The 18870-nt window shown below is 41.1% G+C and overlaps 1 protein-coding gene across 1 annotated transcript in view; it reads left to right on the top strand.

Moving 5' to 3' along the window:
• The window catches only part of NAALADL2 (N-acetylated alpha-linked acidic dipeptidase like 2), a 517216-nt gene that overhangs the window by 105242 nt on the left and 393104 nt on the right, over positions 1-18870 (top strand). Inside the window, exon 2 of the mRNA XM_077827191.1 lies at positions 4063-4336. Within this exon, the coding sequence (XP_077683317.1) occupies positions 4063-4336 (274 nt within the window). The remainder of the gene's footprint in view (positions 1-4062; positions 4337-18870) is intronic.

Genomic DNA, 18870 nt, shown 5'->3' with positions numbered 1-18870 from the left:
GTGATGTGAGAATCCACCACAACCCTTGGTAAATTGTTCCAATAGCTAATTGCCCTCACCTTTAAAAATATATACCTTATTTCTATTCAGAATTTGTTTCTCTACTAAACTGAAGAGACCATTATTAAATATTTGTTCCCTGTGTAGATACTTACAGACTGTAATCAAGTCACCCCTTCTCTTTGGTAAACTAAACAGACTGAGTTCTTTGAGTCTATTACTATAAGGCATTTTCTAATCCTTTAATTCATTCTTGTGGCTCTTCTGTAACCCACTCCAATTTATAAATCTCCTTCTTGAATTGTGGGCACCAGAACTGGACACAGTTTTCCAGCAGTGATCACACCAGCGACAAATATTGAGGTAAAATTACCTCAGTACTCCTCTTTGAGATTTTCCGGGGTGCCTCCCCAGAATGCTCTTTTGGTCACAGTGTCACACTGGGAGCTCATGTTCAGCTGATTATTCACCACAACCCATTTTCCAGAGTCACTGCTTCCCAGAATAGAGTCCTCCATCCTCTAAGTGTGGCCTACAATCTTTGTTCCTGGATGTATACATTTACATTTAGCCATATTAAAATGCTTCTTTTTTGCTTGGTATCCATAAGAACAGCCATACTGGGTCAGACCATAGGTCTGTCTAGCCCAGTATCCTGTCTTCCGACAGTGGCCAATGCCAGGTACTTCTGATAGAATGAACAGAACAGGTAATTATCAAGTGATCCATCGCTTGTTACCTATGCCCAGCTTTTGGCAAACAGAGGCTAGGGACACCATCCCTGCTTCTCCTGGCTCATAGCTAGACAAATATCCAGGTCACTCTGTGTCACTGACCTGTGCTCTTAATTATTTACCACTCCAGCAATGTTTGTGTCATCTGCAAATTTATCAGTGATGATTTTATGTTTTCTTCCATGTCATTGATAAAAGTGTGCAGTAGCATATGGTCAGAAACTGATTCCTGGGGGATCCCACTGGAAACACACCCTCTGAATGATGATTTCCCATTAACATTACATTTTGAGACATTTTGTACAGCAGGCAGTTTACATATCCAAGCAAAGACCGCCTAGTACCCTTTCAACATGCCAACAAGGCTACTACTCTTCAGAGCTCCCCGCAATTTGGTGAATGATTCTGAGTTTGGGGATCGTGGGCTATGTTAGATTGATCAATGTATTTTTCTCCCTTTCATTTTAGGCTTCCATTATTCCACTGAAATTATCATTAGATGTCTCTCTACAGTGCTATTCGCTTGGCATTCATTCTGAAGTTGGTCAGACTAGATTCATTGTTTCCTTCAGTTCTTTCATCATTGCCACTCTGTGGATCATCCAGTAACGGGTGTTCAGCAGTGATATAAACTGTATTTGGCCCAGAAAAGCCAAAATCGACCTATTCGTGGTCTGGCAGTCTATTGAACAGTATTGACAAAATCATTTCTAGGCTCAGGTGTTCTGCATGACACTTCACTATGCTGCCTGGATAACCCTTTATTGTGGACATCAAGGCTGAGGAAAACTTTCTGTCAAATAATATATTATGATACTTAGTGAAACTGCTCTTTTCAGCTTTTCTCAGTGAATGTAGACTAAATGTTTAATAGTAGCTAGCTTCCAGCATCGTCCCCTCCCTGCAGCCCCCTACAAAATTACATCAAATGAACTCTCCTGTCTTGCATAGATTTGATTCAAACCAATCATTTTGTAAAGTGAAACTTTTGGAAAAACAAAACAAAAAAAACCTAGTGGGTGTCCAGTCAATATTAGGCTTTTTTTTAATTAAATAAGGAGGTTTTTTTTAAAAAAATGAGCTATTTCTTAAAAATCCAGTTGTGCCACTGTGTTCTGAGCTCTTTGGAAGTGGAGTTTCTGCTTTTTTGTTACACTTTGGATGGTCTTGTATTTCAACTAAACTGTTAACTCCTGAGGGCTGGGACCTTGACTTTGTTGCCATTGTAAAGTACTGTACCATACTTTGGCATTGCTGGATGCTAGAAAATAATAGTAGTTATTATGGCAATTGTTAGCAATGGTTGAAAATCAACTTAAAGATGCAGTTTTACTGCAAAGTATAACCCCTGTAACCATGCCTTCATTTTGTATGTCTTTGGCTGTCTTAAATTCAACATAGATTATGCCGCAGAGAAGTTCTAATCTCCTGTTAATGGTCATTGCTAACCCTTCCAAAGCTACTGATCATAGATTTTGTGTGCATCCTTGTCGCAGGGTGGCTGGCCATTGCAAATGAAGCAGATCCAGCTCCTGTATGTCAAAGCAGGTGCTCCCATTTGGCCAATTAAGAGGGCGGAGCTGCACCTAATGATTAGAAAAGGTCAGGGAGCAACCAACTGAGGGAGAGTCCTGATGAGAGTGAGTCAGGAAAATCAGAAGACAAGAGATCGTCTTTGGGGAAAGCTTCAGTGAGCAGAATGCTCATGACAGGCCTCCCTAGGAAGAGGGAGGAATTGGCTGGGAGACTGTATGTTTGAAACCTGGGCAAAGGCTCAACGTAGGACAGCAGCAAAAGGGGTTCGCTGGTTGATGTGCCCAAGCCACGGCCAGGGCTGAAAGCAAGAGAAGCAGCAGTAGCAGAGGGAGTTGCCTCCTGACTCTGAGCTGGGGCCTAGGGCTGAAGAGCCTTGACGGTAGGGAGCAGCAAAGGTGCTTAACTGCTGGAATCTCTGGAGCTGAAGAGCTGGACCCAGAGGAGCTTTGAGAGGCCCAGGGGGAGTGAGGAATGTTCCTTTGGCAAAGATGATTCCAGCATAGAGAAAATGAGGGTTCCTGCTCGGAAGAGCTGGGTTGCACTCAAGTTGGAAGGGGTGGGGTGGTTATCCTGTTACAAGGACAGGAGAGGGCCGCACTGGAGAGCTGGGATGTGGTGAGAGATGAGATGTAGGGGCTGCACTAGAGAGTCAGGCCATAGTGAGAGATGCCATAACTCTATGCTGCACTGTTAGGACTATCATGGGGGAAATCTGGATTATGTTATGGGACTTTTATTATGATTTATGTGCATGGGACTTTTGTAATAAATTAACCTCACTTGGGAAAACTCTGGGGACTCTGAAAAGGGTAACTGAGGTAGGTGTGCCTGTCATTCCCCAGCCTGCTGCAGGAGTGTGCTCCAGATAGCATCGCCCTGTGCAAAGTTTTAATTATCATCCACTACTTTGTGGGGATTGTAATACTACAGAATTTAGAGTGATTCTTTTAAGTAGATGGAATATAAAATTAGCAGACTTTAGTTTAAAAAGAAAGTCTGGGCATAAATATTTAGAACTTGCTTTCACGTTCATCAGTGGATCAAAATGTGGAGACTTTCCCCATACTTCTCGAGATGCATAGAGTGAAATTCTGACCCCTACTGAAGTCAAAACAGCTTTGGGAGCTTTGTCACTGACATTGCTGGGGCCAGGATTCCATCTCTGATTTCTATTGCAAGCTCAGTCAGTTAATCGCAGTGTGATAATGGATAAGTTATTTACCCCCTCTGTGACTCAGTTTGCCCATTTGTAAAATGTACCTAATTTATAAGGTTTTGTGAGGTGGAATTAATGTTTCTAATGTTTAAACCCATAAATGAAAGTTACTTTATAAATGTTAAATATCAAATTATATTGTTTAGAATCGATCTGGTTTGAGGTTAATACGTAAATATTTCCTCTGAACATACTTTTGTAGCCAGGCTAGCTAAAAGCCAGCACCCAGAAATTTAACAAGTAGATACTTCAGCATGGAAGTGCAAATTCTACTTGTAAATATTGAATGCTTTACAATTTATACCATGATTTGAAATCACTTCTGTGGGATTTTGAATTCCAATAGGATATTTTTCTTAAAAGACAAAAATTATTATTCTCCACAAAGAGTTTTATTTTTCTGATGACTGATAGGAATTACATGCAAAGAGAATGAAAGGTGCTTTGTTGTATTGTATGGTAATCTATCATGAATTCCTTGGCTCACATTAATGAAATTGTGAACTGCTATATCTGTACAAGATGAATGTATATTTGAAAAAATGTACTATTTCTGTTTTTTTTCCCCACCCCCAGAGATTTGATACAGTTGCCTAGGAAAGAAGAAGATACAGACATTGCAATGAAACTTCTGGTTCAATGGACGTCTTGTGGCCTTGAAGATGTTCAGCTCGTAAATTACTCTGTCTTGCTTGACCTGCCAGGCTCTTCTTCAAATACAGTAACTTTGAAAAATACTGGTGAATGCTTTTATCCTAGTGGACAGAAGTGTTACAGGGAGACCAAAAAGCTTCACAGCCAAGACCTTCTGTACTCATACGCTGCTTACTCTGCCAAAGGAACTCTCGAGGTAATACAGTAATTTGTCTTTGTGATTTACAGTGAAATAGGATTAGAAAACAGCTTCCATCTGTCTTTAACTGGCAAGTCATGGGAATAATGGTGAAAACCTCAGACTAGAGATGAGCAAACAGATTCAGGTAAATAAGATGTGGCCCTCAGCTCAGACCTTGAAATGATCTGTTATGTTGTATTTTTACAATTAAACCTCAGCAGTCTCTCAGCTGGTGGGCTTATACATCCTGGTTTTAGCTGGGTATAAGAGTCTGAGAGAGCTTTGTCTAGAACTTTGTCTTCTCCCTATGCTTGTGTGAAGCAACTGCTGAGCAAGCCCTGCTAACTAACTTTTGAGGAAGGCACACAGAGAAGGGAAGATGAGTTTCTTTGCAATGAGATCTGGTTTGAGGACAGGATTAGGTGCCAGAAACTCATGAATTATAATCCTGGGCCTTGGGCAAGTCATTTAACATCCCTGCCTCAGTTTCCACATGGGGATTATAATTCTTACTTGCCTAGCCAACAGGGATGTTGTGAGGCTGCATAAATGTGTGTAAAGTGCTCTGAAGAAGGCAAACACAATAAAAATTCCACTGTTGTATCTTTCTCCTCTCCACTTCATGATGTGTCACACACTATGAAGCAGACTCTATTTATCTTTTTTATTTCCCCATGCTTCAAAAATAAATTTAGTTTGTTTTCATGACTAAAATATTAATAGACCAAAGAAGTGTGGCTAGGAAGTTGAGTTTGGGGGGATTCCACCCCTCCCTCACCTCCCTCTGACCTTTATACTTTCTGAACATAGCCCATCACGATGAGGTTTATAATATATTAGGATATGTCTAGACAACAAAGAAAAACCCAGCCTCTGCCAGCTGACTTGGGCTCGGGCTGCGGGCTACTTCACTGCTGTGTAGACTTCTGGGCTTGGGCTGGAGACTGAGCTCTGGGACCCTCCCACCTCGCAAGGTCAAGCCCCGTGAGCCCGAGTCGGCTGGCATGGGCCAGCCACAGGTGTCTAGTTGCTGTGGAGACATACCCTTAGTGACATGGATACCATCAGTATGATACAGTTTTTGTAGATTTTGCTTGTATTGTCTTTGACAGTACTGAATTTTCGAAGTCCACATGACTTCTATTTCCTCTGGGTATTCCTTTCTTCTGTTCAACAGCTGATTGAGCAGACATCCCGAGCATCCTACTGATAGGATGTAATGCACTGTGGGGGTCTTGTCAACTGGAAAAATTCAATATACGGTATCCCTTTGTTTTAATAAGCCCATAGCATTAATTGTAATGAGATAAAAATATAGTTGTGGTCTCTGAGATTAATCCCACAAATGTAAAGCTGTCCTTAACCAATAAGGGGCCTAATAAATTGCAGGCTAAAAGAGAGCTAGCCTCTCTGGGGACTAAAATGAAGACTTTTGCAAAATCACACTGGTTTTTACCAATGACATCTCACCACACAGCAATATAAATTACATTTCAAAATAGTTCTTTATACTAGGAATTCTGCATAATGAAGCAGGACACAGAGACTACGTAGACATAGTGGTGATTGAACTCTGGATCTTGCAGCAGGAAAAGCAAAAGACACACCTTTATCAGTTGAGCCAAAGGAATACTTTAGCTATAACAGGGTTTAAGATCAGCAACTAGAGATATGATCATTGGATTATATGTATGTTGTTTTAGAAAGGCTAGACCCCAATGGATTATATGCATTGCTCTTAGAAAAGCCTTTCCTCAGTGTCTATAGGTCCACAAAGTGCAAGTCCCATTGGTGATAATGAACCATGACCACATATATATTTATCTAGACATTTTTATCAGCAGTGATCTAACCTTGAACTTGGAGTGCCTAAAGCACAAATCACTAATGTTTGAGCTAAATGTGCACAAATCACTAATGTTTGAGCTAAATGTGTCTCATAAAGTGTGAGTAGCAGGTTGTCGTTGTTACTAAGATAAACCAGTAGAGGGAGACATGATCACATGAAGTAAGCCAGCAAATTACATTTATTTTGGATGTCACACAGCCTGGCTATGATTGAAACATCATAGGGATTTTTTCTGTTAAAAGATACTTTGTAACAAACTTGCCATAATATGGAATATTTTAATTTCCAAAACCTAATTCAAATTCTTAGCAGGGGCTAGCTTGACATAGAATTTACGGTCCATAAATAAACATGAGTTTCTAATACCAATGATATTTGTTTGAACTTCTAGAAGATAGAGCAATTAAAGAATTCTTAAATTGTAGTAGCCAGACTACCAAAAGAGCTGCAGTCTTATTTTTGTTTTGACAAGGTTATTTGTAGAATAGCAGTGCTCCTTTTCTTTGAAGACCCGTCATGTCCATTCATCATATGGCCATTTTATATGAGCTGTCCAATTTGTACTTTCCGTAACGGCCTAAATAGCATTTGTGATATCGGAAATCTACTTTGAAAGCCAACTTAATGCAATGTGATTGATGGCATGCCTTGCTACCTCTCTGTAATTCACTATGCACTGGAAAGGTGACACTGTTTACCCCATCATAACGAGAAGCAGGTCACGGTAGGGTTCTGAACAGAGCTGCCGTGTCAGCTGTGAAATACATATTACAGTGCTTATGTAAATAAATTAGCATAAACCAGGTCATCTTGAAAAAACAATGACACTTGTGTAATATATTTTTATTACACAATTTAATCGCAAGGTTAAACACTTTGCCTATTTGGTGAAAATAGGGAAAGAAATCTGGCTAACTACAGATTATATTAAAAGAGGAAATTACATTGCATCTAAATTATGCATTTGGAGTTAAATTTACCCCTTTTCTGAGACATCCAGCACATAGTTAATACACCACCTAAGCCAAGTAGAGCTTAAATATGACTCAAGTGGTACATAGACGCTTTGGTGGTTCTCTGACCACGGGTGAATTTCATCCCGATTCTGATCCTGTGAAGTGCTGAAAACCTTGTAGCACCAGGTTCTTAATTCACATGCTCGTTAAAGAGCCTTGGATAGAAGCACAGGTTGGAGATAAATTATTTTAACATAAGTAAAGACAATTTGGTTAATTGCCCAAAATCTTTCCTAATGCAGAATTAAGGTTGCCCAGTAGTGCTCGTGCCTTTCCAGAATGTGGAAATAGGACAAAGAGAGTGAAGGAAATGAAAACTTAAAAACAATGCAACCTTAACTCTGCCCTGTTGAATTATGAATGATTCAGTAAAGGGGGTTGTTGGCGGCGGGATGCCATAATAAGTACACATGCAAAAGTTCTAAGAGAATATGCCATTATTTGTGTTGTGTTCCAGAGTTTTCAATGAACTCCAACTGTGTTCACTGTATTAGGTGTAGCTGTATTGAATGGTTGCGGGAGATTAATTGGAGTATGTTGGCAGAGGTTATAACTATGATGTGAGGAGAGGGATCAAGTATGCCTCATTTCAAAGCTGAATTTTGTAGGTTGCATCGATAGAGGTGCACAAAGATGTCTTCTTGCCATGGGAATTGTCTGTAATCTGTTGGGATATGTGTCCGTCATCTCCAGAGCTTCATGAAGCAATGTGTCGGAAGGAATGCCCTGAGTGAAGAGGTGGTAACGTGTAAAAGCCTGAGATGGTTGTATGGCGTAGCATTGATATTTGAATGAAGGCCAGGTGTATGTAGCTTTTGTTTGCTATGCCTACCCTAAACCTAAATTCTGATGTAGCGCAGAGAAGGTGTTAAACTTAATCCTACAGTACTCGTGCTCTGTAGCCTCTGCAAAGGAAGAGTGCTAGTATGTACTGGGGCACAGACCTCAGTGTGGGCTAGCTGCCCCAGTACAAGCGCACCGGAAATCCCTGCGTACTTCCTCTGGTTGCTAGTCCACACTGAAGGTTGTGCCTTCACATCTTCACAGCTATTGTCTGCTACCTGAGCTAGCCAGACTAAGACTAGCATGGAGATGCCCAGGACTGGCTCTAGGCACCAGCAAAGCCAGCACATGCTTGGGGGGGGCACAATTCCAGGGGCGGCATTCCAGCCATCCTTTTTTTTTTTTCCCTTGGGCAGTTGCGCTCTTGGAGCTTGGGGCAGCAAATTTTTTGCTTGGGGTGGCAAAAAACCTAGAGCCGGCCCTGGATATGCCTACCTGCAGTCATACTGTTTGGGTGCAGCTCAGGTTCAGTAACCACAGCAAATCCCCTTGAGCCATCTAGTTAGAGTGAGACAACACTGACTGCAAACCGTCTGGCTTCAACTGAGCCCTAGTCTTGTTGCGTATGCACATTTCATTCTTTTATGCATTTTAGTGTCTACTAACATGGAGTTAGAAATTTCCTCCCAGTAACTTTTTCACTATTGCTTCCCCAGACAGCCAGTGGGTGCCATGCACTAGTTGAGATAAATCCCAAGTGACTGAGATTGGTTTGGGGAGGATTAGAGCTATAGTTTGAGTCTCAGGAGTACCCCAAAGAAATCACCTGAATTTATGGAAACAGCTGACCTTCTGTTTAAGGGGCAATATATCTTGAGAGCTCCTTGTTCAAATGATTGCATATTTGAACTGTTAACTCTATCCTTCACCCCCAAGAAGCACAGCAAATTTCAAGACCATCTGAAAAAGCACATGGCTTTTAAAGAACAGCTGTCCTTTAAACAGAAAGCGACGCTCAACCCTAATGATAGCAGAGCTGCCACGCTGCTATAATTATACGCAGAAAGCTGTGTAAATGCAACGTGACGGTTATACAGTTAAACTCATGATCAGGAAGTACAAAAGTTATCCTCACAATGACAGCCTTCACAAAGGCATGTTGCACATTCTGTTGTTTTTTATGGTATCTGTTTAAGGCATAACTGTTCCTGTTTCAGACTACACATTTCACTAGAAAAAGAAAAGAGAACATTGTGTGCTGCAGCCAGAGCAACGTTGCTGGTAGAACTTTAACTTTTGAGGGGTAGATTTTCAAAGGCACAAATGGCAATTAGTAGAAAATATCACTCTTAATCTCCTGCTTTTTTTTTTGTATTCTTAACTGTGCTACCTGAATGCTTTCCCGCCCCCTCTAACTTACTAGGTATTCTTAAAGAATAAAAAGGACCAAAAGTCTTCAGCTATTCAGCTGCAGTGTTTGCAATCTCCTTTAAAAAGAGCTACTGGGTTGGTGGACTTACAAATTCTGATTATGGGTCTTGTAAGCTTGTTGGACCAATCAGTGAACACTTACATAACTGTGCACTTAATCAGGCATGCACCAATGTCTCTGTGCTGCTTAGGAATGGATGAGAAAGAGCAGTGCTGATCCACTGGTGGGGACTGCTAAGCATGGTGCGTTGTTCATAGTCCAGTGCTGTGAAGTAAATGGAAGGGTGAAGGCACTGCAGGTTGATGGAATGATGGGGACACTGCATTAAGTTCAATCCTAGGGTAAGGCCGGGTCTCCACTTAAAAGTTAGGTTGACATAGCAACGGCGCTCATGGGTGTGAATTCACAGCAAGGTTGATGGAAGAATGCTTCCATCCAGCTATGATCATTCACTGAACTGGCATTCGTACAGCGATGGAAAAGCTCTTTCCGTCGCTGCAGGAAACATCGTAGCTACAGCACTGTATCTTGTGCTGCTGTGGTGCCCGTATGATAGATGTATTATAGGCTTGACAAAGCCCTGGCTGGGATGATTTAGTTGGGGGATTGGTCCTGCTTTGAGCAGGGGGTTGGACTAGATATTCTATGACATGGCCTAAGAAGTCAGAAGTCAATAGTTGCACCACTTTTAATGAGGACTGAATTTTGCTCACTGTAGTCACTGAAGCACTGAGAAAGCCACCTGGAAGAGAGATTGTTTCATGGGAACCAGTGGAATTATTTCTGTCGGTGTTTGGCCCTTAGATATAATTTTCTCTTAAATTATGTAGGATGGACCAGGAAAATTATGGAGGGGAAGGAGACTAAAGATAATCTAGGTATGCCACAAAACTAAACCAATATGTTGCCTCAGTTATCAATAACACTGATTATATGGAACATGGGTATGAAGGCAGGATGGCTGATGGAAATGAGTGGATAGAAATGGAAATTATGACATCTGAGGTGGAAGAAAAACTTAGGGCATGTCCTCACTTACAGCACAGCTGTGCCGCTGCAGCATGTGTGGTGAAGACGGGGAGAGAGCTCTCCAGTCGGCATAAAAAACCCACCCCAGCTATGGTGGCGGGAGAAGCTCTCCCACTGACGTAGCGCTGTGCACACTAGCGCTTATGCTGGTGTAACTGATGTTGCTCAGGGAGTGGAATATTCACACCCCTGAGTGATGTAAGTTTTACCAACGTAAGTGGTAGTGTAGACATAGCCTTAGAGCTCAATGCACCTAAATCAGGAGGATTGGAAAATATATGAAAAATCCTTGCTCCAAGACTAACAATCTGTTCGGGGGTAAAACCTGATGACTGGAGAATAGCTAATGTTGTTTTACCTATATTTAAGAAAGAAGACAAAAGTGATCTGCACAGTTACAGACTTGTTAGTCTAACCTCAGTAGTATGCAATGTTTTAGAACAAAATGTGAAGGATAGAATAATTGCATTCATGGAAGTAAAAGGAAAAGGGGATGTAATGCAACACGGGTTTACCAAAGGTAGATTGTGTCAGACTAATCAGATTTCCTTCTTTGAGGAAAATAACTAATTTTTTTTTAGATAAGACAATTGATGAGGTTACAAGTTTAATAAAGCTAATAGTGTAGATCTAATATACTTAGACTTCAGTAAAACATTTGACATGGTACCACATGGGAAATTATTAGTTCTTCTCAAGAAGATGGGGATCAATATGAGAATTGTAAGGTGGATAAGGAACTGGTTAAAGGGGAGGAGGCAACAGGTTGTGCTAAAAGGTGAATTATTGGACTAGAGCGAGGTTACTAGTGGAGTTCCTCAAGGATTGGTCTTGGGACCAATCTTAATCAAAATGACCTTGGAACAAAAAGTAGAAATGTGCTAATGGAATTTGCTGACAATACAAAGTTGTGAGGCCTTGTCAATACAGAGGAGGATCAGAATATTATACAAGAAGATCTGAATGATCTTGAAGACCTGAATGACGGAAATAGGAGGAAATTCAGTAATATGAAGTGAAAAGTTATGCGTTTTGGATCTAATAATAATAAGATCTGTGACAAGCTGGGGACTCATCAGTTGGAGGTGACAGTGGAGGAGAGACACCTGGTGTTTTGATCAATCACAGGATGACTGAGCCCCGCATGTGATGAAGCTGTGAAAAAGGCAAATATGATACTAAGATGTATTGGGTGAGGCATTTCCAGTAGAGAAAGAGAAGTATTAATGACATTGTACTAGTCTCTGGTAAGACCTCATTTGGAATACTGTGCAGAATTCTAGTCACCCATGTTGAAGAAAGATGAATTTAAACCGGATCAGGTGCAGAAAAGAGTTATTCGGATAATCCAGGAAATGGAGGGCCTATTTTATGAAAGGAGACTTGAAGAGCGTGGCTTGTTTAGCCTAGCAAATCAAAGGCAGAGAAGGGATATGATTGCTCCCTATAAATACATCAAAGTGGAAAACACCAGGAAGGGTGAAGAGCTGTTTAAGCTAAAGGATGATATTGCTACAAGAACAAATGGGGACCAATTAGCTGTGAACCAAATTCAGGCTGGAAATTAGAAGAAAGTTTCTAGCCATCGGGGTGAGGTTCAAGAACAGCCTCCCAATAGGAGTTGTGGGAGCAAACAACTTAATTAGTTTTAAGAGAGAGTTGGACAAATTTATGCTTGGTATTGTATTACAGGTTTGCTTGTGATGGTGGGGGGCAGGGTTCAGCAACCTTGCTGATTCCTTCCAGTTTGTCTTATGTTCCTAAAAATTTGTGCTTCAGGGTTTCAGCTGGCCTCTTGCAGAGGTCAGGAAGGGATTATTCCCTGCCACACACACACTATGGTAAATGTTTGTTGAGTTGGGTTTTGAGCGCCTTCCTCTTGAAGCATCAGAGATGGCCACAGCTGGAGATGGGACACTGGATAGGATAGGATAGTGCTCTGAAGTGGCACTGAGCATTCTCTCTCTCTCTCAGGTGCTTGGCAGGTTGGTTCTTTGTCAAAGCTCAGGGTCTAACTGATCAAGATTGTGGAGTTGGGAAGGAATATTCTCTCAGGTCAGATTGGCAGTGACCTTGGGGTATTTTCCCTTTCTGCTGCAGCATGGGGTGTGGCTCATCTGCTGGAGTTAACTGGGTATATCTCATATAATCAATTCCCTGCCATTGCAGGGGCTTCAGGCACTGGTGCACCTCGGTTCCTCCTATTCTCTGCATGTGGCATGTCTCCTGAGGGCTGTAGTACTTGTGGTCTAATTTGGGTTGTTGGGTTTAGTGTGAGAGTGCTGAGTAGAGTTGGTGGCTGGTGTTGTGTAAGACAGACTGGATGATCTGATGGTCCCTTCCAGCCTTGAACTCTGATACTTCTTGTCAGTGCAGACATAGAGATTATACCAAACTATGTGGAAGCCTCTCTGCACCATGGCTGAATATGCCCTGCTTGCTCAGTGGTAACAAATTGGCTTCTTTCAGCAGCTTGTAGCTGTTTGAAACAAATGTGAGCACATGGGTAACCCATCTGTTTTAACTAGAGCTGGGCAAATAACTCCTCTTTTTTTTCAGTTTGGTAGTTCCAAATGTATTTTTTTTGTGAGGATCAAACTGATTTTGGATTTTTTGGTGACACAAAAAAATCCATTTGGGGTCTGTTCGAGAGTGTGAATTTGAACCTGTCTTTCTCACTTCCCAGGTGTGTGCCCTAACTACTGGGCTAAAATTTATAAGTTGGGGTGGGCAGCAGGAGCATCCCTCCTCCTCCTTTGCCTGTATTGTGAATGGCTGAAACTATTCATGTCAAATTTGTGAATAGATTTGGGATGAGCAAAATTGCATTTTTAATCTAATAAACTCTGAAATAAAATTGTCCAGCTCTCATTTAAAAGTACACATGTAGGCTTAAGGAAATTTTCAAGTGAGCATTCTAGTATGCAATTTTCTCATGTTATATTTGTGTTAAATAGCAATTTTTCTCAAGCCGTGCAAAGATGCGAGTCCTTAAGAGTATTTTCAGGCCACATTTCACATTTCAAACCTCAGTTTATTCTTCCTCTCTGGTGGGACTTCTGTTGGTTTTGTTTTAAAATGAAGTAAAGTGTGTGGGGTTTTTGTGGTGGTGCATGGGTTTTTTTGTTGTTTGTTTTCTCTAGTTTCAGTACTCAGAAATGATTTGAAGGAAATTTGTTCAAAATTTAACAAAAAATGTCACCTCCAGACAGAGAGCCAATATGGAAAATGTCACATCAAAAGATGAAAGTTGTGACTGTGAAAACAGGGGCTTATAATAGAAACCATTTTGGAACTGTTGCTAAAGCTAGTGTTATCAGAACTGTATATAGTAAGAAATGCTGTATTTATACAACCCTGAATTCCTGTCACTCTAAGCAACTGCACAACTTGCAATCTAAAAATTAAATAACCTTTAGAGTAAACAGCTCTTGAATTGTCCCTTCAAAACTGTGGTATTTATGGATGATGATAAAATACAATAAGACATCACTTGCTTCTGTTCCTCAGAAAATAAGGATAGTAAGTGCTAAAAATTTAGGAACACTGTCAATATAAAGTCACTGTAGTTGGAGACAGATTACATATTATCTTGCCCTGACATCCTTGCCTATTAGATATTTAATCCCCTACCACAGGGAGCAGTAAGGCTCTCATACTGTTTTATTGGCCATAATAATCTGACCCTTGCTCTACCAGCAATATGTCAGTCTGCATGAGAACGTGAAATAAACACACTATAAAAATAAACATTTTGGATCACTGCACTGAATATTAATTTTAAGGGCTTGGTAGGCAGGAAGAAAGAAGCAAATATAAATAACAGTGGAATGTGCTGTGAATTAGAGCTGGACACTCAAAAAGATAAGCAGTGGGATGTTTTATTCTTTGATGCAGCATGATATATCATGGCAGAGGGAGCCTTTAACAGTATGTCCTATCGTGCATGTTATTTAGACATATTGTCACTGACTCTAAAAAAGAAATAGCTGTTCTGTACTATTACAATGGTATCAAATCTGTGGATACTTTTCTACAAGATAGCTGTTCTCTATCTAGGAGAGGAAAAAAAACACATTTTTTTTATTCTTTGAAATAATGACAACATTGATAAAAACTGTAATTTCCAACCTATTAGGACAAGACGACAAAGTCAGCAACATAAGTCGTCTTAGATCACCACTTGAAGACGCTACCAATCAGTTTTTATTAAGGGGAAAATACAGAAGAATGTGTTTTAAGCTAAGCGGATCAAGAAGAGAACTAGTTTTATAGCTTCGTTCATAAAAGGAATTCTTAAAATACACACAGAAGACTTGATGCTTTCAAAGTATCAAGTGACAAATAGTTCAGAATAGTTCTGCTGAGGATAGATTTCACTGAACTTTCTAAAAGCTTTACTACATGTTTTTCTATAAGAAGGTGGGTGGTGGCCTGTTTACAGACTGCATTCAGGAGTGGTTATAACCATGGAAAGCCATAAGCTCAGAGCCATTATAGGAGCTAAAACAACTAAGCTGGAATATTTGAAACAAACAGCTAACACAGCCTCTCCTAGTGAGGACTATTTTTGGCAAACGTCTCTTGAAAATCTTTCAGAGAAAGATGAAGAAACCAGCAGAACGTAGTCTCAATATTGATACAGTTGCACCAAGATATACATAAACTGGACCAAATTCTAAAAAAAACCCAACCCCCAGATAGGCCAGTGTTTGGCATCAAGGTGCAGTTTGGATGAGCAGGTGCTTATTTCAGCTGTCCAAATTCCTGAGTCTGCAAACTGGACTGGAAGAGTCATGAGAAGAGGTGCTGTCTCATGTCTTCCATCACTACTTCTGGTTGTGGCTAGACATACCTCAGAAATGCACTTCTTGCTGTGGGTCACAGTTCTGGTTCCAGTCCCAGCAGGATTCCACAAGTTAAAAATAGAAAAAAAGGTGTAAATAACTGGGGGGATGGGAGAGATAGCTCAGTGGCTTGAGCATTGGCCTGCTAAACGTAGGGTTGTGAGTTCAATCCTTGAGGGGGCCATTTGGGATCTTGGGCAAAAATTGGGGATTGGTCCTGCTTTGAGCAGGGGGTTGGACTAGATGACCTCCTGAGGTCTCTTCTAACCGTGATATTCTATGATTCTATGAACTCCGAGCTTAAAAGTTTGGTTTGATTCGAGAGAGCTCCCATACACACACACACACACTGTCTCTACTATTAACTATAAATAAATCTAAAGACTAAAGTGTCTTGTGTCTGACTTTCATAATGAATATGCAGTACTCTCTTTCTCATTCATTAGGGGCCTTAATAAGTGAATTAGTAATGAGAAATATCAGTCTTGTTCCCATTTGTCATATGTCCCTGTACGTTGCAGTTCAAAGAGGAGATGATTAAATACCATTATGGGGTGGTGTTGCAAGGTGCTTCCCCTCCTCCCCCTGCCCCACCCTGTGCAAAATTATGCCACCATTCAGAGATGAATCAACATTGCACCCTCTGTCCTCTACAGACTGAGAGACTACTTTACCCTAGCACTTTCTAGGGGAAGACCAGGTGGATGAGGGAGAAGGCTAGGCCATATTCTCAACCCTCCTCTGCTCCAGCCAGCCAAGCTGACGGGGCCTGGAGGAGAAAGCATGCTGCACTGACCTCTAGGAGGGAGGTTGCCACTTGATTCAAGCTAATGCCCCTCAGTCATGATCTGATCGTAAAAGTATTTGTAGAAGATTAAAATAGGATGAAAATCTAGAAATAAAATATCAGTAAATAAGACTTTTAACTAAGACTTCAATTCCTGAGGATTTTTTAAAAAATATCCATGTTAGTGCTAGCATTTACCTCTTAAAATAGACTTTTAAGCCCAGAAGGGCCCATTATAATCATCTTCTCTGTCCTCCTGCATAACCCAGCCCATATAATTTCATCCATTTACTCCTGTGGGGAGCCCAAAAAATGATGTGGATCATTTCAAACTTAAATGTTTCACTGAATATATTTTTACTGTTATTATAGGTCTGTGACTGTACAATGATCACCCTTTGAAAACCAAAAAAATATGCAAAACTTTCCGGCTTTGTCTTAAATAAATATATGTAATGTACAGGGAAATCTGCAAACACTGAGGTGACCTCATCTAATATTTATATAAGGCAAAATTGGTAAGTATTTTTAAGGATGACCATGGTACAAAGTTTGTGATGTTTATCAAATTTACAATCCAATTTTGCACCCAATGCAGAGACTAAGACAAATGATGTTTGTAGAATTTCAGGAATAGGACTTTTTTGATGTTGAATGATAGATTATTAGGGAAATTTGCAGCTTAATTTATCTGAGTGCATATTAAGTTCTTTGCTTGTAGTGAGAGGGTTTTCTGTTTCCTGACAGTTTTGCACTCATTTACTTTGGATTATTCTTTGGTCAAGATCATGTGGGTCGTAAAAAGAGGGCCAAGAAGAACTTGTGTTAGGTTTTCTTCAGTGTATTCAGGAGATGACAGTTGTGTAATAATATCCCTAATTATTCTAAGGGTGGCAGGTAATTATCTTACCATTAAATATTGCCTGTGTCTAAGTATGCGTGCAGTAAGTCTCCTGCTTGCCTCAAAAATCTACCACTATTGCTGGAAACAATGTAATGTAATCACATCACACCGTTCACTTGCGGCAGACAGGGGACCCTTCCCACTCAGATCTCCCTGTCTCACGTGAAGGTGGACTAGCTACATCCCCTCTGTGCTCAAAATGTAGAAGAACCTTCCTGTTTGTAAGAAGGGGAAGGTCTGTGTCAGAATGTGTAACACTTGTCTTTCCTTTCCCCTCCTCTTCTCCCCATCTTGTATCTGTGGCACCAGCAATAAATCCATCTAATGCATACTCAGTCTACATTCACTTGTCCACAAAGTCCCTTAACTATTCTAATTCTCACACCATGCCCACCGCTGTGGTATCTGCGTGCCTGTCTTTTGATTGGTGATCCCACCATCAGGGGCATCTTCCTCTGTGTTGGGGAACTGCCCCATGACAGAGGATCCCAATAGCAGGGGAGCTTGACTGGAGGGTAAGCAGGGTGTCCGTAGCAGGTGCAGAGGAACAGGGTCTCTGAGCCTCTAGTGAATCATCAGATATCTGTTGGCCCTGGGACCCATACACCCTCCCTCTCATTGGCAGAGTGACTTGGGAAGAACATGCAGATACAGTTGTCTTCCCCAGGGCCATACTCCAGTATGTTTTTCTGCCAGAGGTAGCCCTCTTTCTTCTACCCATTGGTATTTCCCATTAATATATACATTTAATAATTGTAAATAGTTAAACCAGGCAGTTTACTTAGGCTTATGCTAACCCTCAGGAGTTCAACAAAACCAGTATATGTAAATGGAATGCCACACACTTGTCTCCTTTAACTAACATATGTCAGGGATATGATGCTGAAGACCAGATGGCATGAGAGTTAATGTAAACTCTTTTCAGGATTCAAATGTTGCTTTAGGGGATAACTCCTGCCAGGACTTGAAGACAAACTGGGTATCCTGCCTGGCTGTTGCATGAGTGTCCTGGGGCCTTATCCACTCAAGAGACTTGCTAAATGATTTGGATGGTGTCAGAGGGTCAGGCTAACCTATCCTGGCACCTAGTCATCCTGGCCTCAGTTTCCTCTGTGGGTCTTCAGTAAATGCACACATTTCAAATAATGCCTGTCCTCCCCACACAACCTTTTGGGGTCTGGTTTAATGAGACATAACAAGAAATAAACAGTTCACTAGGTACAAGCAGTTCCTATCCTAGTCACGCTGTCCCTGAAAGCCCAGGTCCCACTAGCTGAGTGCAGGAACTTAGGTTCTTCCCCTGTTCCTCCCACTACTTGGCTCTCTCCAGCCCTAGCACAGTTCTAATCCAGAACTCCACTGTGTCTCTTGCTCCCCGCAGATCGCAGTTGCTGTTCAATATGCTGCCCTTCTTATAGTAGGCCCTGCTTCCAGACTTCTCTCACATGATCCTTGATCATCTGACTCAGTCTCAGGCCAGAACTGGGGCCTTAACACCTTATAGGCCCAGATGGGTTTAGCCTGGATAACTGTCCAAAATATTGACAGGCATTTTGGCACAATTCAAGAAAGTAGTCACGTCTGCTTAGGGGAGGCACACACTACAAACATGTCAATGGTACAAGTGAGCTTAACAGGGCAGAGTTAAAAGGAGAATGTGGCAGAATCCCATCCTGTGGCTGCCTGTATCCCCTGCTATCAGTCATCAAGAATAACGTGCTCATAGCGCAAGTATTTGCTATTTGAAGCACTCCAGCCATTCATTTGTTAAATCTGAAATCCTTTAGTAAAATAATCAATACAGAATACAGTACCGTAATTAATGACAGTGCTAAAAAATGAGTGTAGCTTTAAAATAGAATTGGAAAGCCAACATCAGAAGATAGTTATAGAAGACCTGTA

The sequence above is a fragment of the Eretmochelys imbricata genome, chromosome 9 (genome assembly GCF_965152235.1).
Source record: "Eretmochelys imbricata isolate rEreImb1 chromosome 9, rEreImb1.hap1, whole genome shotgun sequence".
Classification (NCBI taxonomy): Eukaryota; Metazoa; Chordata; order Testudines; family Cheloniidae; genus Eretmochelys; species Eretmochelys imbricata.
Note: the sequence above shows the minus strand (reverse complement) of the source record. Positions and strands in the feature narration are given on the sequence as shown.